The sequence below is a fragment of the Aedes aegypti genome, chromosome 1 (genome assembly GCF_002204515.2).
Source record: "Aedes aegypti strain LVP_AGWG chromosome 1, AaegL5.0 Primary Assembly, whole genome shotgun sequence".
Taxonomy (NCBI): Eukaryota; Metazoa; Arthropoda; class Insecta; order Diptera; family Culicidae; genus Aedes; species Aedes aegypti.
In genome coordinates, this window is record NC_035107.1 from 162,674,205 (window position 1) to 162,701,595 (window position 27,391).

At 40.8% G+C, this 27,391-nt stretch overlaps 1 protein-coding gene across 2 annotated transcripts in view; it reads right to left on the bottom strand.

Moving 5' to 3' along the window:
* LOC5578580 (protein obstructor-E) overlaps window positions 1-17,985 on the bottom strand; it is a 75,195-nt gene extending 57,210 nt beyond the window's left edge. The window contains exon 1 of one of the 2 annotated variants that reach the window (XM_021852935.1): window positions 17,561-17,844. In XM_021852935.1, the coding sequence (XP_021708627.1) occupies window positions 17,561-17,603 (43 nt within the window). In that variant the 5' untranslated portion in view covers window positions 17,604-17,844. Of the gene's footprint in view, window positions 1-17,560 lie in introns of both variants that reach the window. The other variant, XM_001663921.2, reaches the window with a different exon arrangement.
* Between the last annotated feature and the right edge of the window lie 9,406 nt (window positions 17,986-27,391).

The window sequence follows — 27,391 nt, forward strand, 5'->3', positions numbered from 1 at the left end:
GTCCTGAAGAATAGAAAACGAAGCAGCATGGTGAATGCAAATATCCTAATTGTGAACAAATTTTGCAGCAACAGACTTGCTGAACTAGTGGGGAAATCTACTTCCCTCCTAATGATATCCACGCCAAAAAAAGCAGGGATGCTGAAGATGTGTTATTCAACTCTGCTCTTCACTAGTATTCGGACTGGGTAAGGAAGTGAGTTCTAAAAATAGACGACAATGTTAACAGCCGTGTTTGCTGTTTCTTCGACACCGAATCGCGACTAGGCTACAACACTCACGGTTTTCCCCGCTGTCATCCTGTTGGCTCATATCTGTATTAATATTTCAATCTGCTTTTCCCGTGTAGAGAAAATAAACTTGGGTGCTTCCGCTGCTCCCAGATGTGTGGATAAAGCAACGAATAAGTAACATCATTAGATAGCTTGACAATGGAGATAAACTAGGAGCTTACAAATAACGTAACCCTGTCAGCAGTAGTGGTTCAAGCTGCCCTGCTCTGGTGCCAGCTGGAGCATCAAATTTCGTAACAATTCATCTCCGAAAAGGGAAGGTTTCAGCATCGACAAAAAATAGCGTTACCGTAATCCGGGGTAACATTGATCAGCGGGGTAACATTGATCGGTATGACTCATCTTGTTAAACGTTCAAATAAAGATTTATTGATGAAGCATTTTCGAACCATGAATGGTGCCTCTCTTTCGTATATTCATAAGCTATTGATAATTAAGGTTTTTGCCAAAATAGCGTTTAGTTCATGCGCAAATTTGTCAACTTTTTGAAACAATGATTTCTATCATTTTCACTGACACTATCGAAAATTCATGTCTCACATGAGTTCTGCAGACGATGTGATCAAGGAAAATGCGGGTGTTACTAAAAATGACATCGCCGAAAACGATTCCGTTGTCAAATCTTTCATAAGTTTATTCATTTAGGCAACATTAACTAAATACTATTACGAATGTAGAATTTCCTGAGGAAATTGCCTACTTTTAGGCGTATTACGCGGTTCAAGGTGTTTTTAATTTTGAAATCACTCAAAAAGTAAATGACTTGTAAGAGTTTGGTCTTCATATTCGGCTTCAGGGGCCCTGATTTTAGTTAGTAACGACATTTCCAATGTTAGCGAACGTTGTTTACTTGGGTGATCAATGTTACCCCATATCAGCTGAATCAAAAAATCACTTAAAACATTTATTTAAACATGTTTAAATCTTTCGAAAAACAAAATAAAGTACATAGCTAGGAGCGGTGGGTGCCAGTACTTGTTTTAAAAATATGAAACTTGTAACATTTGTATTGTGAAACGAAAAATTTAAGAAAAACTAAAAAAAATGATCAATGTTACCCCGGATTACGGTACTTCAGAGAAAGAACACAACGTTATTTAATATTCATTACGTCATGCTACATATCGGGGTTGGGTATCAAAAACATGCAATCAACCTAGGTACTCCGCCTAACCGAGGAAAAGATGTTGCTTGCGACCGACAGAATCAATGTCATCAAGTTTTGCCCGCATCTACCAGTCAATCCAGGTGACTGGTACTCGGAATCTGAAGCAATAATGCTGCACCGTAGGAACTCGTTGACCTTCATCGTTCGATATGTGTAATTATAGAGCACACTTGATGTAAGCTAGATCTCGAAGGCAGCAGCAGCAGCAGGAGCGTTCACCGTCAGAAATGCAGCGACTAATAGTGAAAGCGATCTACACTTTCAAGGCAGCTTCAGTGCCTGTACTTTTTTGCCAGGAAGAGATAATTACGGTAAGCGCCTCTCGACTCTCGGTACTTCGATTGGTACGATCAATAATTGCACAAATTATGCTTTGGGGCGAGCAACTGTGCTACATTTTTATCTTCCAATTACATGTCAAGTTTTGAAGATACTTGAAGCGCGCGATGAGAATGTGGTTGAATGCACATCTCGAGTTGGGCATGTACTCTACAGTATCACTTTACGTTGCTTAAAATCTCGTTCTACGTAACGATTTGGTTCGAATAAAAAAAAACATAGAGAGAATCGTACAAATCATATACTAATGAAGAAATTGAGCATGTATTTTCCTATTTATTTCTTAGTTAACCAAACAAAATCCCAACATTTAAGCTTATACAATAACATACAACGACCTGACATGCAAGTCTTTGCCAAAGTGTTTCGTGCTTAGTAACGCAACGAACCTATATGTAGCTTAAATAGAAGCTCCTCTACAGAGACAGGGACTTGTTGTTCATTATCATGAAATGAGAGCAGCAAACTCCCTTCGCGTGATCGCAAATTTTTTTTGCATGGTTGCCACTGCCTTTGCTGCTGCTGTAATAATTGCTCGAATGGCTTGCAAGTCCACTTTTTCTACTATCGCTTCTCAGCATGAGTCAAATTATCTTTGCGGTTTTGTTTTATGCAAGCTTCATTAGATAACTTTCACTTTCATTTGCTGCACTAAAGGAGACTAAGGAAATGTCACGGCAATGACTGTCAGAGAGTTAAATCACTGCCGGTGCTTGAGAAACTTGATCTGACCGGTATCATTCTCTTAGTAAGAGCATTGTCCATCACTCTGATAAGGTTACCATTCCTCACATCTGACATTTGGCACCAGTATTGTGGATTAATACTTGGATCAATTCTGCTTTCAATTGCACCACTGAAGTTTACGCATAAATTAAATAAATTAAGTTGCATTCAATTAGATTGGAGCGTATGCATTCAGTTCCACACTCCAAACACCAATCAGCAGTGGTAATGGCGTTGATATAGAAACAACCACTCCACTCCAGTAACCAGTGATATCGTTTCCTCACAGACTAAGAGGCTCGGATTTATTTATAGGCTATTCTCTGGACAGTACATCCCTTCCGATGCATCCTCGAAATGCAGTGATTTCCCATTCGCCTTGCATAACGTGGTCGCGCACGTGTGTGAAGCAAGAGTTAGTGCGGTGCATTCTATGTTTATTTATGTGTTAATTAAATTCTATTATCCATTAATGCTCACATACCGCTAGGCGTTGGCGTTGGCCACCCATGCCCGTAATTACCCACTCCACGTTTCTTTCGCTCACAGCTGCACCCCTTTTGCGGGAGGGCTTTTGGGGTCGATGGAGCGATGACGATTAATGTGTCTTTAAGGACCCAAACCATGGAACGTGAAATGCTACCTTTCACGCACTGCAGCGGCTAGTGATTCGTTAAACGCCGCTGCCTGAATGTCACGCATAAATATTCCGAACATGCATCCCGCAAGCCAAACGGAGACACTGACATGCAGCCCAAGTATGGCGTCGAACTCCAACACAATAGACAGGCACGACATTGGTTACACAGTTGTTGGCGGGAAGTACTCGAAATAGGTTGGGCAAATCTAACGGTATAAGTTAACGGATTGCTGCGCCATGAGTCACGAGTTGGTGGATTGCTTTGAATTAGTGGAGACTCATGGAAGTTTGATATTTTTAGGTATGTCGTTTTGGCAGGACAAGAAATTTTTCAGGAGATTGGGAGTTTTGAATAGATCATTTAAGTGTTCAGTCGTGTCTTTTATATATCTACTCTATTACTATTGAGGAACAGTTTAAAGAGTTAATCAAATTTTACCGGTTTTGACTTTCAAAACCATACAGAGTATCCATAAGAACAATTCGATCCAATCCAATGGTTTTTGTATTTGAGTCTTATTAATTGCAACACGGTGAACGATAGCCATCTGCTTGAGAAACTTTGGTTTCACCTACCCAGTAGCTGGTAATGCTCTCAATACGGAGGCAGGTTCACAAGACATGTCCCAAAAAGATTCGAAAGGCGCGTTATATAAGATTCTTTTGGATATTCGCATTTTGAATGTTCCATGATATGCGATGTGGACCAATCCACTAGTTCACTAATTTGACGTTTGAGCGGTGCCGAATTCACTCGTTGCCATGGTCACATAAATAACACGGCACCGCTCAAACGTAAAATAGTCAACTCGTGCATTGATCCATACTGCCCTTCAACGCCTACTTGCCCCTTGTTCTATGTAAACCACATGGACAGCGGGACAAATATGCGTAGAACTGCTGTATGGGCTTCATACCTCTGATGCAAATTCCAGAAGAGAGCGAACCTATGCATAGATTAATAACTTCAAACAAACAGGTGAAAAGTCGCTCTTGTTACTGTGATTGATAATCGCACCACACCGCGAGCGAATGATATGTGCAGAATAAAAAGAAGAAGTGGCGGTGGTATCCCGAATGTTGCCTTGAAAAAGGTAATCATCACGGATCCGCCCATCTTCAGAAGCTTGATGCAACACTGCCCAGATAAAAGAATCTTACGAAATGTACCAATCTGTCAACTAGAAATGACCAATCTGTCTACTAGGTACAGTAGAAAAGTTGTAGGAGAGGTTAATCCTTCACATACTAGTTCAGCGCGGGAGTGCCGCAAGGTTCAATATTGGGCCCGATATTTTAGAAAACGATTTACAATGACTTACTAAGGCTGGTCCTTGAGACAGGAGTTAACATTTTAGGTTTCGCCAATAACGTCATCATAGTTGTCTATAACGTATTGATAAATAAAGTGGATTTGATCCGCTCACTAAAGATAGTATAGTTGAGGAATGGATCTAGGACTATCCCACTGTTGTGATGGTCAACCACCGCAAGTATGAGCAAAGGTCGCTTATCTCGGCAAGTGATTTCACCATTCAATCCAAGTAATCCCATATGATTCTCAGGGTAATATGATCGCTGTAAAGCTCAGGCGCACCCCTTATCATGTTGAATATGCGAATAAAAATCTAACATCTGTGGCTATTGTAGCTTCATTAAGGATTATGTTTAACAGTTCTGATGTTTCTGGCAAGCGTGAAGCAATCCAGACCTAAGAGTGCGTCAAAAGTGCTAAAAACAACGAACGGTTTCCAAAGAGGCAGCGTGCATCATAACCGAAATGACACCTGTTGGTGACAGCACGCCAGTAATAAGAACGTCCAAGTTTTTAATGACAAATAATATGTAATTAAAAAATTCCTGTAAAACAAGTACAATTTGAGTGAGTTGAACTTATGTTTGTACATATTCATAGCTTACGTTTAGTGTTCTTATTTCTGTTTAAGTTTTCTGTTCACCCTATGTACTTTGGAGTTTAGCTTCTGTAATTGGATTTCAGTTTCAAAATAGATTATCGTTTAGGAGAAGCAATTAGAATTACCGGACGAGATCCTAGCTACAGCGTTAACGTATTACGCTACTATTACGTGTTTTCAGCGAGCGGGTTCAACCTGTTTAGACATATCGTATTAGGACAAATAATGAAGCCTAGTTCAAGCTATCTTACCGATTAAATCTCTAGCTAAGAGTAATACGCAAAGAAAGGCTGCAGAGCTGTCTTGTCCCACGGACGAAGTTTTAGGGTTATCTTAAGGAAAAGTATTTAGTTTAGGCAAATTCATCGATTATTTTTTATAAATTCAATTATACCCTTGTGCAATTCACTTGGCGACTATTCCTCGACACTATAGAACAATAAACTCTAAAGAACTCCTATGAAAATGTTGAAAATAGTTGACTGATTATTTTGACGAACTTCTAGCATGAATCAACGTTTTATTTTCCTCCGCTCTCTTCTATTATTTCGCCGAACAGCGTAGATTCAGTGACAGGCCGCCTGTCACAATGAAGTTTGTAGTTACCACAGCTGACCATCTCCAGTGTAGTGAGAAGCGCCGACCGAGGGGTCGTTACAGCCCTCCCCAGGTACGCCAGTGTCCTGGCTTACCTGTAAATCGCGTCGAACGTCCAGAATGGCCAGCTTCGTAGCTGGGCGCTCGTAGATACCGTTCTTGGTCTGCACCGTAGCTGTTCTGACCTGTTCGTCCTTGCCCTTCTTGACCGAGATTATGCGTCCTAAAGGCCAACAGTTCCGGGGTAGTCCTGGGTCAACCACAACTACAATGTCATCGATGGTAATAGGTTTGACCTTTTCAAACCATTTTGAGCGTTTGGTCAGTTCAGGCAAGTAGGAACGCACCCATCGTTGCCAAAAAAGGTTCGCCTCGACTTGTGACGCTCGCCATGCTCGCCTCAAGCTACGTCCGCTGTCATCTAAGGGTGCTGCTGGTTTCAACCCGCTGGACGACCCCAAGAGAAAATGGTTCGGAGTCAATACTGAAGCATCGGGGTCATCAACGGATACAAACGTCAACGGTCGCGAATTAATGATATTTTCGATTTCAGTTAGCGTGTTGCGTAGAGATTCATCCGAGTGGTTCCGTTGTGGTTTCATCTTCTGTAGGTTTACCTTTACCGAACGGACAAGACGCTCCCAGCAGCCGCCCATGTGCGGAGATGCTGGTGGCAGAAATTCCCACTCCGTGTCAGGGCTCACGATCTCATGTATCACCTTGTCCTGATCCATCTCTCTTAAAGCAGCTTCGAGTTCTTTGCTAGATGCCACAAAATTTGTGCCACGATCACTAAAGATTCGTATCGGTACGCCTCGTCTAGCCATGAAGTTACGCAAAGCCATGATGCATGAATCAGCGTTGAGTGAGTGTGCAATTTCAACGTGAATGGCACGTACGGTTAAGCATGTTACAAGTACGCCCCACCTTTTCTCTAGTCGTCTTCCAACTGTCACGTACAATGGCCCGAAATAGTCCACACCGATGAACGAAAATGGCCTAGTGAACGCTGCTAATCTAGCAAAAGGTAGATCTCCCATCAGTGGAGGATTTGGTTTGGCTTTTTCGTTCTTACACACTTGGCAGCTCGATTTGACACTTTTGTATAGCACCCTGAGCCTTGGAATACGGTACTTTTGTCGCAGCTCGTTCACAACCGTCTCATGATTGCCATGCTGATACCGTACGTGGTAGTCCAGCACGATCAGCCTAGTTACATGGTGATCCTTTGGAAGTATAATAGGATTCTTCACATCCATTGTTGCAAATTCACAGTTTCCTATTCGCCCCAGCATTCGTAGTATTCCATGTTCATCCAAAAATGGTGTAAAGGAGTATATTGGACTGGATTTTGGTAGACGGGGCTTGTTGGAGTTTGTAAGTAGGTTTATTTCCTCGGAATACACCTCTCGTTGTATATGCTTGTAGATGTAAAACGAGGCAGACTGTAGTTCTGACTTTAACAACGGGCCACCTGTTCGATCCTGCTTAGTCGCTGTTTTACGAAGGTTACCCATATATCTAAGAAGCCTAGCAGTCACGCGTAGTAGACGCACCCAGGAATCAAAGTAGTTGAAATCAACAGCGGATACTGAAGTGTTTCCTTGGTGAAGCAGATGTGCGCGTAGTTCTTCTATCGTATTTCCACTATGTACTGGTTCCTTTGGCCAGTATAAGGGGTCCTGGTGAAGAAAATCTGGTCCGTTGAACCATCTGCTACTGTTTTCCAGATTCGGTTGTTGTTGCTTCGTTGCTTCGTCAGCGACGTTGTCTTTGGAACCTACCCAATTCCAGCTGGAAATCGTTGTCGTTTCAAGAAGTTCACTCACTCGGAATCCAACAAACTGTGAGTATCGTCTATGATCTGATCGTATCCAACAAAGAACGTCGAGTGAATCCGTCCAGTAGAAGCGTTGATTAACTTTGAACGATAGCGAGTTTACGATGGTTTCAGCCAGTCTGGAACCAATTACGGCCGCTTGTAGCTCTAGTCTCGGGATTGAGACAAACTGCAACGGTGCTACTCTTGCCTTGGCTGAAACTATCATGCATTCCACCTTGCCTTGCTGCTCGAACCGTAGATAGATAACAGTTGCATACCCAAGTTCGCTAGCATCCACAAAGGTGTGAAGCTGAACGTTCGTATCGTCTTCTAAGCGGACCATTGCTCGGTAACAACGGGGTATGCTTACGGAGTGTACCGCCGGAAAATAGCGCAGCCACAACTCCCATTTATCCTTCAGCTCATCGGGTATCTGATCATCCCAGCCAACGCGGGATCGCCAGACTTCTTGTAAACGAATTTTTTAAATTGTTGGTGACAGCACGCCAGTAATAAGAACGTCCAAGTTTTTAATGACAAATAATATGTAATTAAAAAATTCCTGTAAAACAAGTACAATTTGAGTGAGTTGAACTTATGTTTGTACATATTCATAGCTTACGTTTAGTGTTCTTATTTCTGTTTAAGTTTTCTGTTCACCCTATGTACTTTGGAGTTTAGCTTCTGTAATTGGATTTCAGTTTCAAAATAGATTATCGTTTAGGAGAAGCAATTAGAATTACCGGACGAGATCCTAGCTACAGCGTTAACGTATTACGCTACTATTACGTGTTTTCAGCGAGCGGGTTCAACCTGTTTAGACATATCGTATTAGGACAAATAATGAAGCCTAGTTCAAGCTATCTTACCGATTAAATCTCTAGCTAAGAGTAATACGCAAAGAAAGGCTGCAGAGCTGTCTTGTCCCACGGACGAAGTTTTAGGGTTATCTTAAGGAAAAGTATTTAGTTTAGGCAAATTCATCGATTATTTTTTATAAATTCAATTATACCCTTGTGCAATTCACTTGGCGACTATTCCTCGACACTATAGAACAATAAACTCTAAAGAACTCCTATGAAAATGTTGAAAATAGTTGACTGATTATTTTGACGAACTTCTAGCATGAATCAACGTTTTATTTTCCTCCGCTCTCTTCTATTATTTCGCCGAACAGCGTAGATTCAGTGACAGGCCGCCTGTCACAATGAAGTTTGTAGTTACCACAGCTGACCATCTCCAGTGTAGTGAGAAGCGCCGACCGAGGGGTCGTTACAACACCCATAGAGTCCAAGCGATCCCTTAGGTATCGATGACAAGCTCAGCTTTGTTAGCCACGTTGAATATGTCTGTAAAGGGACATCTACGGCTATAGCGGCGCTTTCGAGAATGATATCTAACAGCTCTGCTGTAATTGCCAGCAAACGCAAGCTCCTGGCAGGCGTGGCGCTATCCATACTAAGGAATGGAGGACCAATCTGGTCAAAAGCGCTTAGAATGAGCAGAAACCTAACGCGTTGGAAAGCACGTATAGCATCATGTTTTTAAGAGTAGCAAGCGCATACCGAACGGTTTCTAAAAAGACCGTGTACATCATAGCCGGGATGGCGCCCATCGGGCTCATCATCATGGAAGATGTCCAATGCTTCAACCAAAGAAATACCCGAAGAGTCCGCAACGCGTATAAAGAGATGGCAGCAGGAATGGGATAACTCCACTAAATGTAGATGGACCCATCAGCTAATACCAAATGTGTAAGATTGGTATAAAATAAACCATGGGGAAGTGAACTTCCAACTGACGCAGTTTCTGTCAGGACATGATTGTTATAGGCAGTACCTGCATAGGTTCGGGCACTCAGAATCTCCTGAGTGCCACAATTGTGCTGGTGTGGAGAAAACAGCGGAGCATGTCGTGTTCGATTACCCGCGTTTCATTGTTGTGTGAAATTGCGTGCTTGCTATATGCAGAAGGAACACGTCCCCGAACAACGTAATCCAAAGAATGTGTGCGGATGTCTAGTGCTGGAATGCAGTAACTACGGCTGTCACTCACATTATGCTAGAATTGCAGCACCTATGGCACACTGGCCAAAATCGGCTGCAGAGGAATCGCCCTGCCGAGGCTGGTCTCCTGTAACATTGTTTAAGTCAGCTAGGAGTAGCAGTTTGCCTAGTATGCACTGATCCCTCCCCGATGAAATACCGTAAGGTGGTCCCGGATAATGTCGGTGTACTCTGTGCTGTTTACTGATTCCCCCCTTGTGAAAAAAAAAACACCCATTGGGATCATCATCATGGAATATGGGGAATACTTCAAATCAAAGGATATCGCAAAATGTTCAATTAAAGGGGTATCGCAGAAGAAGAACAACGTTTAAAGAGACAACCATTAGAGGTTGGCAGCAAGAATTGGATGAATTCACTAAAAGTAAAAGATCCCATTGCTCTATACCAAGTGTATCAGATTAGTATCAATTAAGAACATGGGGAAATGAACTTAAACCTGACGCAATTTCTGCGAGGACATGGCATCAGCATCGGCCTGGTTTCCAGCTTCCATACCAAGTGTACGGTAAATTGTATAACAATTCTAGTATTCTATTCGAATACACATTTCGCCATATAAATCCCGTACTTAGTTTTTATTTGAATCGATTCATACTTGAGGGGCCCAAAGCAAAAAGGTCCATAAGTACAACGAAGTGACAAATTGATTGACTTTAAGTTATGTATACTGTAAAATTCTTCGGAGTGCAAAATTGTTGAAAATGTTGAAAAATCTTTTCAAAGCGATGTTGTGTCGCTTACGCCCCTTTTCTTCTAATCCCATCACGACTAAAACTGAAAATCATTCGTTGAATCTAAAATCATGTTAAATTTTGCTCCATTAAATCCAATTGCTCCACGAACGAAGCCAATTGCGATAGAAGGAATCTCACGAATCCCTTTCATGTGTGCCAACCTAAACGGCAACGCATCTTGATCACAGCCCAACAGATTCAAAGTTGGCCCCCTTTTATCTCAATACACGCACCAATGATTCTATAGCAATCTCTCACATATACCCATTGTTGTAGCGAAGGTGTGCCTAACCAAGCGTATCGCTACAAGCACGAGGCAGGCACAGCTCTCGTGAGTTGTCGTCTGGCGGTGAAAGGTGAAATTAATCTTTCACCGAAATTCACCGCATCGCACCGGAATAGATTGCGTGCATTGCCGATTGGCTGTTCGCTCACATTCGAGGATTGCACATATCCAGAAGACCGGAAAACGTTTCAGCTAATTGTTGAGGCTTTATGATAAGGCGTCTTATATCCAAATTACAATGAATATTTTCCTGATATTGCTCTAGTAAACCTCAGTTCTAATAAATGGAGCACTCCTATAATGAGTAATCTCTGCTGTGCCCGTTCCATTGATGTTGCTACCTCCAGGGAACTTACACGGTGCAAGTGACACAAACGCGTCTCGTCATTATTGAATTTTGATATCGAGTCTCGATTAACTGCCTCCGCCGCCGCCGCCACCAGAAGAGCCAACACAGGTGCAGGACGCTAAATGTCCAGCAGACTGTTCAGCACAACAGGGACGGAGAGAGAAATTAATTACAATAATTAAACATTTGAAGGATTTGTACGGTGGCTGGTCAGTGGGCAGCCAGCTCGCAGCGATCTAAATAAATGATGAGATAGTATAAATTAGCGTAGATACACTGTCTTCCTGCTCAATTGGAGTAGGTAAGCGAGGGATAGTCATTTAGACGAATGTGTCTTCGCTTTGATTGAAGATTGATGCAGTTGATTAATTTAATTAGTCGAAAACGAACGTTCATCCCGACGACGGCGATAGTGATTCTTGGAATCACAAACAGTCATGGGCGTAGCGAGTTCGATTTTATGTAAAATTTAGATGAATCAAAATTTGTTGGTAGGAGTTTCTTGTTAATCTCCTTAAAATTATGTGGGCTTCGTGGCCGTGCGGTTAGTGTTACCAAGCATTTGGCCGTATCGTGTCAAGGAGTGTGGGTTCGATTCCCGCTTCAGTCCTATTTCATCCTGAAAGTATTTCGACTGTGCCACTGGGCGTTGCTAGTCCGTTGTCTAGTATGGTGCTTCCTTCAAAGGACAAATCGTTTACTGGAAGCATTAACGTGTCGGTGTCTTTAAAAAAAAAATATGTGAATTGCAGTTGTACCAATTAAAGTCGAGCTATGTGCCCACCGACCGAATGCCTACGGGCTGGTTGGATGGCTTAATACGCTCATACAAGACAATCCACAGTGCGCCAAATACAGAGAGTTATCCTGTTGATTTCGGCGTACAGAATACTGTCGTGCATCCTGTTTAGCAGAGTGAGACAGAATCTCAAGCCAGCATAGAATTCTGTGAAAAGAAATGAGCTGTGGAGAAAATGTCTGAACATGGTTTTCCGGTGAAACTAATTAGGCTGCTACATACAACGCTAGATGGTTCAAAATTGAGTGTTCGGAATCGAGTGCAGGTCTGTGGACGAGGCCTTCGTGCCTCTGAAGAGGGAGCCAGCGAGGATAGGCCTGGTCATCAATTTCACTAAAACGAAGTACATGGTTGCAGATAGAGATAGGGATACTTGGGGCATGTGACAATTGCATTTCCTATGAAGTAAACAGACATGTTGTGGTTGTGAATAGAGAACCATACGGATTACGTAACCAGCTGAAGTCTTTCAAACGGAAACAACATTCGCCTTATATACAACATTGATATTCACGGTGGATCTCTACGGATACGAGGCGCTGACGTTGATGACGCATGGATCACGAGTTTTAAGAAGATCTAATCCTCCCGGCAATAGTATGGCGGTACACTGTAGCCATCAAGATACAAAATAAGTACAATGAGTACAATTAAGTTCATGGTGGATCCCTATTTCGCTAAACGCAAAATTCGAAATTCTATTATTTTTCAAATTTTAAAACGTAATTTTTTTTTAGAATATATGGCTAACTTTGAAACAACTATAACCATAATCGGTATTTTCTGCAAAAACTCAAATAAAAAACTTTTGAATACATTTCCCAATTTAACATTCCTGTGTACGCCTAGCTCGACATGCACGCACTCGCTGATGCTTGAAAAGTGAGACTATGGAGTATGTTATGAATAGCCAATCAAGGTCCCACCATGAAAAGTTACCCTTCAAGATATCGTTAATTAATCATTTTATCGCGATTATCGAACGTTGCCGCCAGAAAATGGCCGATCTCCGATGCCGGTCACTGACTGTCGCGCAAAGGTGTTAATAGATTGCTCCAAAGACCTGCCCGGAGCATTGGGCTGTTGTTGCAGACCAACTATTATTAATGTCGAACAAAGTGTTACATATTGCGGCCATGATGAAGACTCACGGCGACAATGATGCTGCCATTGGACGGTGTGGATAGTGCTAATTTCGCGGACCCCGGCGACGGTCAATGCTGTGCAAAATGATGTTTATTGCGTATCAGGTAATGTCGATTGCCACCCTTTCTGGTTATGACGAGTGGGTGGTGTGGGTAATTGGTTTTTGCCGTTGTTTGGATGTTAACCGAGGCCCATCACGGTCTTAGGCTGGCGTCATTACATATTGACGGTTCTTTGATCAAGAGGTGTTTTGGGCTAGGTAGGGATGCTTTAATACGACTTGTTAACTGGCACCAATTTCAAGCTTATTGCTAATTGCGCACTCTGTATCCAAGAGAATCAAACGGATCTTTGCGAAGATGCAATGGTTGTTAATGTTAGCGGTAGTTTCCGGATTCTCCAACTCGACGTCCCAAAATTACTGTTGCTCAACTTGATTGCTCTTCACTGCTCTATAAAGCACACTTTCGGAGTGCAATTGAAGCTCTTGTTTTCGAATGCAGCCAATAAATGGCAGTGGTCCATGTAGACGCGATATAATTTAATCGGTCCCCCATTCGAATTCGCCGGGTTCGAGGAAAACAGCGGATGCAAAATATGCAACCCGATCCGAAGAGTGCTTGAGTCTTCTTGAGAGAAGCTGTTATAATTCAATAAATAGCGTCAGTGAAGAGGTTGCCTGGGGTAATGATGCTGAAAAGTTTGGGCTTTCCGGTACCGAAACAGAGCGTAAAACATTTCAATTCATATGGAATTGAATTACCGACTTTAGCTGGTGACCATGGCAGCTTTGTCATTAAAATGAAATCAATGATAAATATGATAAGTAGACTAATGGAAGTTTTGTAGTTTTTCATCTTTTATGCTTAAACGAGTTTAATTATGGTAAAATCGACATCCAGAGGTGTGTAATGAAAGAAATGTGACTGTTCATTTGTCAATTCTCGCATAATATATGATCTCGCCCTAAATTGGTAACCATTGTTTGAATGGATTTTCACGTTATTTTACAACGCTCTGGTGAAGAAAGGATCATCCTATATCTGCCCATGGTGTTGATTTGGATACTTATTCATTCATTTCTCAGAATTAATGAGCTACACACATGGTTACCAATGGCTTTTAGGGCGTCATTCAAGATTAGGCGAGAATTCAAACTTCAAATTGCGAAAATTACAAAGCTAGAGTATGAACTTGGTAGTATCACACAGGTGTATTCCAATTAGCTCTCGAATAATTGAGCTGGAGGATTACAAATAGCTTCATGATAACTTTGAAATATTACAAGGACAAGATCAAAATTAAAGTCAGTGTGTAACCAGTTGGCTACAAAGCAGAAAAGAATCTATTGGGACCAGTCATTCATAAAAGAGAAAATAAAAGAGAAAACAAAACAAAGAAACATTTTTTGAAATATCTTGAACAGAACTTAAAAAATAAAATGCTATCATTGAAGTTACTAGGAAAAACGCTTGTTAAATTGATTAAAGGATCGATTTATGCTCTATAAGCATATTTATTCCTTCAGAAAAATCGTAAGGTACATTTTTGAAATTCATCTTTAACTCAAGGATCCTGATGACAATGAACCACATATAAATTATGCAAAATTCGTTTGAATCCCAAGTCAGACTGTAAAATATCTGCTCATCTGACCTACAGTGACTCCCTCTACATCTTTAGTAACAGACATCCAGACAACACCAATCCATATCGATATTGTGTAGGTGCAGTGAAACAACCAGCAGCAATTATAAATCTCAATGCTTTGGTGTATGTGCTGAGACTACTGCTGTTGACTGGAAGAAAAGATCAATAGCTAATTGGTGGAAAATTGCAACGATTTTCATTAGGCGAACGATTATCTGCTACTTTCCTTTATGTTTTGCTATTTTTTTTTGTAGCAGTACTCTACTAGCTGGACGGAATGAAGTGAATCCCCAGCGTGTCGGTGAGAGCTATCTTCGGTTGTCCCTTCCAATGGAAGACGGTGGACTGAACAAATCCGGTTCGAACACAAAATGGCAGCAACTGGCGACGACCCGATACAATATCTTGATGGAACAATCTAGTATAGTATGACCGGTTGTAAGCAATTGAGTCAAGTGTTCTACTCGAAAAACGAAAGAAGAAGTCTCTTCAGGTGATACTGTAATGAAAAAGCACTTTACCGCTTGTTGTCTCTGCCATGACTTACGGAAGTGGAAAGGTTAAGTTTTGAGTGTCTGGTATTTCCTGGCCTTCCGGCGGTTTTGCTTTTTATCCATGTTGGCAGGACCTGGCATCGTCTAGCTTGTGAATGGTTTCTTATTAAATTGAGCTATTCGGGAGCCTGGTGGTAGAGGCAATTGGCAAAAGCACAAGTTTTTCCATCATACCTCAATCATCATTTGAGAGGAAAGGGTATGAGTCATGAGAAAAGGGGACACGATTTCAATCAGGAAAATTAACTAATTTGATCACGCGTTTGTCAGCACCGTGCCACAACTGAGGAAAAGAAACGATAGAACTGTCTACAAAATGCACAGAGCCGTGGTTTTACTAGAGGTATTACCGCACATAACGGATGGCTCCAATGGACGGATGGAAAGCACTATGAATAAACTCAAACGTGCAAGGAATGTCAAATGGTGGTGAATTTATTTGTCGATATGGCTTTACGCGTAAATTCACAGAGAAAAAGACGACGTTTGCATTGGGGAGAGGTAGGTTAGAGCGGGAAATTGCTTGATGGGCTCTTTTGTTTTGTGATACAACTTAAGCTGCCGTCACGACGAGAAGAGTGTGATCCTCGATTTGATGAATACTAATTTGACTGTTACTCAACTCGCGATGACGACGTGGGTAGTAACAGATTTGGAACGATTGCATGAAGTTAGTGGGTACAATACTATTAATGACTGTGGATTACCATGGAATACTTCAAGCCGAGCCAGAGAACGAACAGAGCCAACGAAAGCGATAACGCCTTTTAAATCTGTAGTTTGCATCTCTCAAGGACTGTCAGTCAAAACTGGTTTACTTCGAAAATGTGTCATTGAATGACATAACACCTATGTTCGAAATGGTGCTCCAGTGCTACGTGATACTTTGGAATTTCTTCGGCTGCCTTCAAGGTCAAGCCTAACCCGTTTTTTGTAGTCGGCATCACAGCTTGACTGTTTTCGTTGTTCGTTTTACCTATTTCGCAATCGCCGAGGCTTTTTGATAATCGCCGCAGGCATAAATGAAGCATGATATGTAGCTTTATCACACCTGTGAATGTCGCAATAAAAACTTCTAGAATGAATATGAGACAATTTGCTTTGAAGCTAGAAAAAATGAGATTTTCTGATGTTTCATTTAAAATAGCAAAGCTTCGGGGCCTTCCTTAGCCAATTGGTTAGAGTCTACGGCTACGAAGCAAAGCCATGCTGAAGGTGTCTGTGTTCGATTCCCGGTCGGTCCAGGATCTTTTCGCAATGGGAATTTCCTTGACTTCCCTGGGCATAAAGTATTATCGTACCTGCCACGAATGCATAAATGGAAACTTTAACGAAGATAGCTCTCAGTTAATAACTGTGGAAGTGCTCATAAGAAAACTAAGTTGAAAAGCAGACTCTGTCCTAGTGAGGACGTTATGCCAAGAAGAAGAAGCCAAGTACTTCAAAATATGAGATACTTCATTCAAAATTCTCGACTGACGTATCGTCAATGTGACAGATAGCTTATTAAAAACACATGATTATACACAAATTTTCCAAATTATTATTATTTGTTCAAAAATAAATAACGATTCATTCGAATAAGTATAAACTGTATGGAAAATTATATAATTGACTCCAAATGGATACCCAGTAATTTAGTTTTTGCATTCATCACCTTATCACAATCTAAAATTTTAAATAAAACTTCTCTCAAATCAATGGCATTACTTATCTAAAAAGTTGTTTTTCGTTCACTCAATAACAAAGGAATAAACGAAAATCGCATCACCTTACAAAGAAAACCAAATTAATCTCAAAACGGAATTTAGCAATTTGGCTCATTTTCGCACGCATTCACAATATTCATTCATCACTTGAATCCTCCGGCAACATTATTAACGTTCCATTGAAACCACCCAAAAGTAGGCAGACACGTAGCGTTGCAAAACACAATCAATTATATTTCACCCAGCCATCCTCCTCCATCATCGATTGTTCTGTCTGAGTAAAGCGAGCCAATGCTGCTCCTTTCACATTTTAAGCCACAAGTTGTTGATTCCAGTCTATTACGAGCGCACATTACGCTCTAGTGAACTAATCTGCTCAATCTTCTGACAAACCCCGCGTTTGTGTTGCAGCATTTAAACAAACTCGGACTCACAAACCGATTTCCTCGTGTTTTCTCACTCTATCCCAGTCTCGCTTCAGCACCGAACATTGTCAAAAACATTCCAATCCTGACGACAACAACAACGCTGAGCTTTAGTGGAACAACCATAGTTTCAATTCAAGGTAGCGAAAAAATGTTCACAACAGTACACCAGCAGCAGAATACAAGCCAGCAAATATTTAATCTCCTCCAAACCAAATCTCCATCCAGGACAAACAAGCCACAGCAGCGCACAGTTGAGTTGAAACAATCTCTTCAGCACATTTCAACAAGTTTTGTCAAGTCCTTAGAACATGCTTGATGTAATCTTTTCTACATACCGGCTCCAAACAAAGCGACCACGAATACTATGCTGTACTTCATTTTTTATCGTTTACACTGTTTTTCACTGTTTGCACGTCGAAACAGAGTGTCCTTAAATCGATTAACTCGAAATCCTCAAATGTCCAACACTTTTGCACCAAGCAACAGTCACACTTCACTCCACGAAACAGCACGGGTAAAATCCCTCTGCACACCAAACTTCGGTAGTCGTTTCTCTCGAAGGATATCTCTTCGAAATGTATACTCCGCCAAACCTCTAGGAAAACTGTATTAAAAGGTAATTTTACAATCGGTTTTTATACCCCAGTAGGTGGAAAAAACTTTTTTCGTTTATCGCCACACCAACACAGTCAAACAACATCACAGCAGTAAAAAAGAAACACACGAGCGAGAGCCGCCTAAGCCCACTTCGGCACAAGCGATCCCCGTCTTAAGCCGCCTGCTTGCTGCGCATTCGGTTCAGGTTCAAGCTCTTACCACGGCAAAAGCTCCTTCGGGTCTTAGATTCTCTATGAAACGGGTTCCCAACTCGCGAGACTCGATACACCAAGCATTGGCATTGGTGCACAAAACATCTGAACTTAAATCTTTTCTGAATATTGAAATAAACCATCATACAAAAGCTGTGTGGTACAAAGTTTTTCTAGGATCTTTGTCTATTGTCCCAAAGGTCTTCAAACTTTATGGCTCGTGTAGCACTGTTTGAAATTGACTTGTTGTGTGGAGCATGTTCATTATCGCGATTCATTCTATAATTCCAAAGAAAATCGTGATTTATTGCGATTACATGTTTATTGAATTTAATTTTATTTTATAACTATTGTTTCTTATTTGAAAAGATATGCTCATTTGATTAAGTAAGCTGCTTCAGGTAGAGTTGCCAATAGTGAAGGTATTAGCCAAATTTAACCGCTGAAAATATAAGGTGATCATTATATGTACACATTGTTCTTGTAATGGGAATTGAAGACCATTCACATTGTGAGAAAAATAGCTTCATAGCAGTAACCTAGGGCATGTCAGAGAAAAATGATACCCCCATCTATTGGTTCACTGTTCCTTTAGTTGTGATATATTTTAAATTTGTGTGCCAATAGTAGTGGTACCTTTCCGTTGTTTCCTTATAGGATCCTTAAACATAGGAAAACTTTATCGCTACTATTGAAACTAGCTAAAAAACTTGGAGCATTTTTGGAGGTTTTCAGTCAATTTTGAATAATTCTCAACGTTGTTTCTACTTTTCCAGGTTTCAAAAAGCTATTCAATAGGTATGGTTTTGTCAGTTCTGCAGTCAATTTATTTATTTTTAACTTTTTGATTTGGCAAAGGGGCAAATCCCTTTAAATGATCTTGTTTGGAAATATTTCTCTAGAGGGCGCAAAATCTTTTTATGCTTTCCAAAACATTATTGAAACATTAAAGAAAACTAAAACAAAAGGTTCATTCGGAAAGGATTCATTACAGAGCCGAAGTCGTCAAATAATGAATGCAAATCTCCACAGGTCTAGGCAATGAGATAGCCAATTAACTAATCAATTTGAAAGCAAACATATACAAAAAAAAAAGTATGACACATGATAAAAGATTACGATTTAAACATGATTTTCATTATCAGAAAACATTTCTGAGCCAAAACATCTGTTACCGAATTTAAAATTACATATCCCAAGTTAGAATGTCCATCCCGCAACACCCCGGGACAAAAAATCTCGGGGTTTGACAAATTTCGCGATTTCCCGTTTACCGGGATATTAGTTATGACATCCCGGGAATCCCGGGCTTCCCGAAATGTACGTAGAATTTAATGAAAACTACTCAATTTCAATGAAAAACAATGGCACTTTTCCTTGTTTGATAAAACAGAAAAGCAAATACCAAGTGAGAAACACATATTTTTATTTCTCTAGTTGCAAAGTTTTAATGACTTTCTCTTCAACATTACCCGTTTTTATAAGCTAGGCTGAGAGAGCCAATTTGAAGGTACACCTAAACTTCAGACTATAATTTTCAGTGATTAACTTTTAGCATGATATATTACAATACCCTCAGTGATCTTTAATCGTTTGTTTTGCTCTAATGTTTTGATGAGTTTTCAAATGTTTGAAGTAAACTTTTTAATTATATATGGTCGGCGTTAAGTCAGAGTGGACCAAGTGACATTCTTCATATTTTGAGAAAAATGGGTTTAAAGTCTAACGCTCTGTAATTTTTGAACTCGTTTAAATTTTGGTTCAATATTTCTACACGCCTTTATGTTACTTTCAAACAATATAATGTGAAGTGATAATCATGAAAAATCATAATCCAAACCTCTAATAGAACGATTTTTTGATGGACTATTTGTACTTGGTCCACTCTGACTGAACTAAAGACCACCGTTCAGTGAGTTGGTTCACTCTGACTGCACAATTTCTAGGAAAATAACAATCATTTAATGCTTGCATGTTCAAATTGGGTGCATATCTCTAAGATAAACAGATTATCGAGACCCTTCGACACGAGTATCGTGAATTCCTAAATAATGCATATAGTAAATACCAAAATCAGTGACATTACGATAGCTTGAAAATGAAGGTTTCCCAGGGTAAGGGCATTGAAGACCAGAAATATTCAAATATGCGTTCAGTCAGAGTGAACCAAGTGAAAATATTGAGTACCGACCAAAATATGCTGGCCCAATAAGCGGGTCCTAGAACATGCCATACATACACCATAGGACAACCGTAAACTTCTATCGGACTCTGAAATTAACTCAAAAAAATGCAGTAATCTATCATTTTTTTGCTTTTCAACACTTGGTCCGCTCTGTCTGCACAGAATTTGTTGCAATTTCTGACCACCCATCCGAATATGGTAAATGGTCAAAAATCAAATTCAAATGCATCGAATTAAGCAATATTTATAAATTTCTATTGATGGATGAGTAGAAGAATGATTCGATGTCGAAAAATCAGACAAATTTCCAGAAATGTTTTCATTTTCTCACATTCCTCAGCGCGCTGATCATTTTCGCTGTTATGGTAATAAGCACTTGGTCCATTCTGACTGCACACTTTATCGATTTTTGTTGATCATCCAAAGTAAATTTATTACATATCTCTCGCAGTTTACAGCATTCCTCAAATCTGATCAAAGTGTAACGGAGGTAAGTTAATTTCGCATCTAATGAGAGAATAATCCAAAGAGGGCTCATGGACGCAGAGGTATTTAATGGACGCGGAGTATTTAATGCCCATCTTAACACAATGCATTTTATTGTATATGCAATGCCTAGCAGCGAGCGCATTATTTATTAGGTGAAAGACCACACACTACTCGTCAACGACGTGCTGGACAAGATTAAATTTTGTATAGTGCGGGCTCTCTGATTAAAAAGTAATAATATTCTTTTTGAAAAGTTTGTTGCCGAATAAAACAAAATAAGTGCAGTCTAATTTTAACCTTTATACAATTTACAACTTTGAAAATTATTGAAGTCATTTAAATTTATACGATGCAACATATACAACATATGAAATTACGTTCAACATATACATTTTTAAACCAAGGAATTTTGATAACTATAGGAAAAATACAAGAATAATATCTTCCTTGATCACTTGCATCACTCAGTCATTTTTTTAAACAACATATTTTAACTTAAGAAAAATATTCAGAAGGAAAAATAAACGTTTATATGTGGTATAAGGCAACTGAAATTTCTATATTCAATACATTTCCAATTCTACCTGATTACGGTAGCCTAACACAGGTGAGCGTTGTTGCCACCTCAGGGGTGAGATCCGTTTCCGATCTCTTTGCGATTTCATTTTCTCGATTATGGATCGTTTGGATCTCATTCTTGAGCGTTGGTTAAGTTACCGTACATGGAGGTGAGAGTGGTTAAGTGTAATTTAGAATCCTACAATACTGGGCAAATCATATCTTTTATAAATTAAGTTGTAAAACGTAGCATGCTGCTGGATAAATATTTTCAACTTACTTACTTGATACGTGAGGGGCTACAATCCGCTAAGTTGAATCTACGTCGAATGATTAATTCTTCTTCACTGGGCTCGGTTCTGAGCCAATCGCTTCCAGTCGGCCTGCACGTTAGGTGCCCTTAAGTCCTCTTCAACTGCAAAAAGCCAACGTGTGCGCGGCTTACCACGAAGCCGACGGCCTCGTCCGGGTTCTCTACTGAATATTGCTTGTCGTTCTTCCGGCATTCGTGCCAGGAGACCAGCCCAACGCAGCCTGCCGTGTTTTATGAGCTTGATAATATCCACTTCTTTATATATTGGTACAACTCATGATTCATGCGACGCCACCAGATGCCATTTTCTTGTTTACCGCCGAGTATTGTTCGCAGCACTTTACGCTCAAAAACTCCAAACGCTTTCCGGTCGATCTCTTTTAACGTCCAGTATCCATGGCCGTATAGAGCAACCGGAAGGATAAGTTTCCTATATAGTGCGAATTTTGTTTTCGTCTGCAGGCTACGGGACTTAAGCTGACGGAACCCGTAAAAAGCCCTATTCGCAGCTGCAAGACGCCTTTTCACCTCGCGGGTAACATCATTATCGCACGTCACTAAAGTACCAAGATACACAGTTCTCCCCCCCTACTTCAAATTTTTCACCACCCAGCACCACTTCACTACCAACGTCACGATTGGAACCACGCTGTCTACCAGCGATCATGTACTTAGTTTTGCTGGTGTTGACGGTAAGTCCAATCCTCGCTGTCTCCCTTTTAAAAGGCACGAATGCTTCTTCTACGGCTCGATGATCAACTGCGATTATATCGATATCGTCCGCAAAACCCAGGAGCATATGCGACTGGGTGACGATGGTACCGCTTCTTTGCACGCCCGCTCTCCTTATAGCTCCTTCGAGAGCAATGTTGAACAAAAGGTTCGAAAGCACATCTCCTCGCTTCAAATCATTTAAGGTTACGAAGGAGGTTGAAGTCTCATCCGCAATCCGCACACTTGATTTCGATCCATCCAACGTTGCACGAAGCAGTCTATCAGTTTCGCCGGAAAACCGTGTTCTACCATTATCTGCCATAAATAATTTCTCTTTACTGAATCGTACGCCGCCTTGAAATCAATGAACAGATGGTGAGTCTGCAAGTTGTATTCCCGGAACTTATCAAGAATTTGTCGCAAGGTAAACATTTGATCCGACGTCGATCGGCCCTCACGAAAACCAGCTTGCTATTCGCCGACGAAGGACTCTTCAAGCGGTCTCAATCTGTTGAACAGAATACGTGACATTATTTTGTACGCCGAATTGAGGAGCGTTATTCCTCGGTAATTGGCGCACTCCAATCCATGCCCTTTTTTGAAGAGAGGGAAAATGAGGTCATCCATCCAGCTAGCAGGCAGTTCTTATTCCTCCCATATCCTATGTAGTATATGGTAAATTATTCTATGCAGCTGCTCATTACCGTGCTTGAGAAGTTCGGCCGGGAGCTCATCCTTCCCATCAGCCTTGTTGTTCTTCAGCTCTTTAATCGCCTTCTTAACCTCATTTAGAGATGGAGGCTCCACAGCTTGACCATCGTTTTCGATGTTCATTCTGTTCTCCTGTTCACGTTCTTCTGTTCACGTTCTTCTCATCCGTCGCCCTCTGGCACTCCTCGTCGAACCATCCGTTTCTGGGGCGTCTTCGAGCAGTACCTATCACTTCTCGTGCTGTTTCACTCACCACTCCATGGATTGCATCCCATAGATTGCTGAGGTTTTCGCTCATATTGACCTCACTTATCCACTCGTCCAGCTTTTGGTGGTATTCAGCTGTAACACCGTCTGCTGAGAAGCGCAGGATATTGAATCGCATTGTTTGCTGTGGTCTTGAATTCGCTACAGTTGATAACCGCGCTCGAATTTTACTGACAACGAGGTTGTGATCCGAGTCAAAGTTAGGCCCCTGAAACTCCTTACATCGATGACATCTGAGAAATGTCGGCCATCCACCAGAATATGGTCTATCTGGTTGCAAATATTACCATTTGGATGCCTCCAGGTGTGCTTCCGAATATCCTTGCGTGCAAAGTAGGTGCTGCTGATGGCCATCCCCCTGGCAGCAGCGAAAGTCACTAGTCGTAGGCCGTTGTCATTGGTAACGGAGTGAAGACTCTCCTTACCGATGATCGGACGGAAAAAGTCCTCTTCCGACCTGCGCGTTCGCATCTCCAATGACGATTTTCACGTCGTGTTTTGGGCACTGTCCAAAGGCTCATCAAGGCCTTCATAGAACGCGTCCTTCACGTCATCAGATTTGTCGTTCATCGGTGCATAGATGTTGATCCGGCAGTAGTTGAAGAATATCCTCAGTACACAGATTCGCTCGCTAATCGGTTCCCACTTCATAACGCGTTTTATCTGCTTCCCGATCACTATGAAACCAACTCCATGTTCTGCCTTATCGCCGCCGCTGTGGTAGATGTTATATTTGAACGTAGTGTTGGCGATGGGATCAATCGCCCGGAATTCACGTTCTCCAGAACTATGCCACCGCACTTCTTAAATGGCGGCCACGCCCACTCCAACCTTCTGCAGTTCACGAGCCAAAAGGCTCGCTCGTCCGGGTTCATTTAACGTCCTGTCATTCCAGGTACCAAGTTTCCATTCATAGTCCTTATTTCGTTGCCAGGTCGGTTGCCAATATCGTTCGTAATTTCTTCTTTCTCTATTTTTCGTGGTAGGTGAGAAATTTGGTATTTGTTTGAGCCCAGGTTGCACTACCAGCTAAGTACACAACCCTTACCTGGTCCCAACCTGGTGGTCTTTGTCATCGTTTGACCCGTGGAAGCGTGAGGTAGGGACTGGCGAGGACCAGAGCTGTGTTGAACGCTCCTTCCTGGTTGTCGACTCACCATTTCACAACCCGCTTATAAGAGAAAAAAAACACGTTTTCAATTTACTTAATCTAACTTAACCTAAATACATAACGCATTAATCGTGGCAATAAAAGATTGTAACGATTTTTGCCTGAAATTATTATTTATTTTATTTGACATTTGTTCCAATGTTTCAACATTGAATATTCTATGTAACTCATTGGTACTATACCAGGGAAGAAGCTTCAGAATCATTTTCAAAATTTAATTTTGAATTATTTGCAGAGCTCTCTTCCTGGTATTAAAACAACTAATCCATATTGGTACAGCATACAACATGGCTGGCCTGAAAATTTGTTTGAATATCAAAAGCCTGTTTTTAACATCTTCTTAACATCATGAAGATCGTCCGACTGTTTCTGGCATACATGAAAGACCAGCCTGCGAATATCTGCATTGATGGCAACCCACCAACCAGCATTAGGATGGTCCTCGCGTCGGAAGGATTGCCAACGGATCCCGATCATCTTCTTCGAATTTTTTCTGACGTTCATCAGGAATATGGAGTTGGCCCAGCTGAAGCAGCAGCGGATCTGGAGGCGTATCGTCGGTACCTATCGAGCGAACGTACTAACCGACTTCAACAATTGCGGGAGAATTCGCACAAATTCTTCTCTCCCTATCCAGGACCGTCAAATTTTCGCAAGTAAGGACGCCCACTTCTACGGAAGAACACAGTATAATTTTATCAAACGACGTGCCTCCAAACACTTCTTTGCAATGTAGACAGAGTGTGACTGAAATCTTGATATACTGTCAAAATTTCAATCGCATGAAAAGCCCAGCAAAAATGAAGGAAATTTATAAAAACATTTTAAGCTCATCCTTTTCGGTTATTCTGGCAACTGAAACAAGCTGGGATGAAAGCGTAAAAAGCGAAGAAGTCTTTGGAAGCGGCTTCAACGTATTCAGAGGCGACCGGAATTTTTCAGAGTCCGGAAGAAAATCAGGTGGGGGAGTACTCGTTGCTCTTTCAATTGATTTTAATTCTGAAGTAATTAACACACAACATTTTAAAGAATTCGAACATGTCTGGGTAAAGTCACACATAGCAGGTGAAACACACTTGTTTGCCTCAGTGTATTTTCCACCTGACCATGCGCATAAAGGCACGTATGAAAATTTCTTACAATGTGCCGAACAAATTTTATCACAACTCCCCCCAGAGGTTAAAGTTCACATCTATGGTGATTTTAACCAACGCAATGCTGATTTCATTCGGGACTCTGAAAACGAAAGTATTTTACTTCCAGTCGTTGGGGACAATGAAACATTGCAGTTTATTTTCGATAAAACCGCAAATTTAGGACTAAATCAAATTAATCATATTAAAAACAGACAAAACTGTTATTTGGATTTATTATTGACAAACATTTACGAAGATTTCTGTGTAACTGAGTCATTGAATCCATTATGGAAAAATGAAGCGTTTCACACAGCAATCGAATATTCCCTATTCATCCATAAAAATGCAAGACCCAACGACTATGAATACGAGGAAGCCTTTGAATACAAATCAGCAGACTATGACAAAATTAAATGTAGATTAAATAGTGTTAATTGGCAAGAAATAATCAGAAATGAAGGAAGTGTCGAAACTGCTGCATACATATTCAATGAAATTGTACTAGAAATCATAAAACAAGAAATTCCTTCCAAAAAAATACGACGAAACCTCAGTACAAAAAATCCAATATGGTATAACAACCACATAAAAAATCTGAAAAATCGGAAGCAAAAGGCACACCAAATTTATAAGAAACACCAGAAAGATGAAAACTTAGCAAAATATTTGGACATTTGCACTCAATTGAATCTTGCCATCAGTGATGCTTTTGAAGAATATAATTCAAAAACTGAACTTGAAATAAAGCCATGTCCAAAGAACTTCTTCAATTACGTAAAAACAAAACTAAAATCTGACAATTTTCCATCTGTTATGCACCTTGATGAAAATGTGGGCGACAACTCAGAAAAAATTGCAATCTATATGCAAATTTTTTCCAAGAAATCTATACTACATTTTCGGAAGAAGACCGCGATCGCAATTATTTTGCGTTTTACCCGGAATTTTCTAGAGATATTGGTGTGAATCAAATCAATGTGCGGGAAATTTCAGACGCTCTAATGAATTTGGACGCTTCAAAAGGTCCCGGCCCTGACACGATTCCACCAATATTTATGAAAAATTTAGCAAAAGAACTTACAGCGCCATTGTTTTGGCTTTTTAATAAATCCCTTGAATCCGGAATCTTTTTTTTTTTTTTTTTCTATCTTTATTAACGAGATTTTTAGCCCTGGGCTAGTTCATCTCGGGACCAACGGCTTTACTTCCCTTCCGAAGGAAGTCGTCACTGAAATTTTTTGTGACTATTTAGGGGATGGGATTCGATCCCAGGTCCTCGGCGTGAGAGGCGTGTGTTCTAACCACTACACCAGGTCCGTCCCCATCCGGAATCTTCCCAAAAATATGGAAAAGCTCCTTTTTAGTGCCTATCTTTAAATCTGGCCGAAAATCTGACATACGTAATTATCGTGGTATAGCCATTATCTCTTGTATTCCAAAACTTTTCGAGTCAATCGTCAACGAAAAAACTATTTCTTCAAATCAAAAATAGAATTACTGACACACAACATGGCTTCTTTAAAGGTCGCTCGACCTCAACAAATTTACTTCAATTTGTTGACTATTCATTGAATGCAATGGACAATGGAAACCACGTAGAAGCTCTTTATACGGACTTTAGCAAGGCATTTGATCGCATAGACATACCAATGCTACTTTTCAAACTAAAAAAAAATTGGAATCGAGCCAAGACTGCTGAAATGGCTTGAATCGTATTTAACTGACCGCCAACAAATAATAAAATTCAAAGGAAACAAATCAAAACCAATTCAAGTCACTTCGGGTGTCCCTCAAGGCTCTCATTTGGGACCTC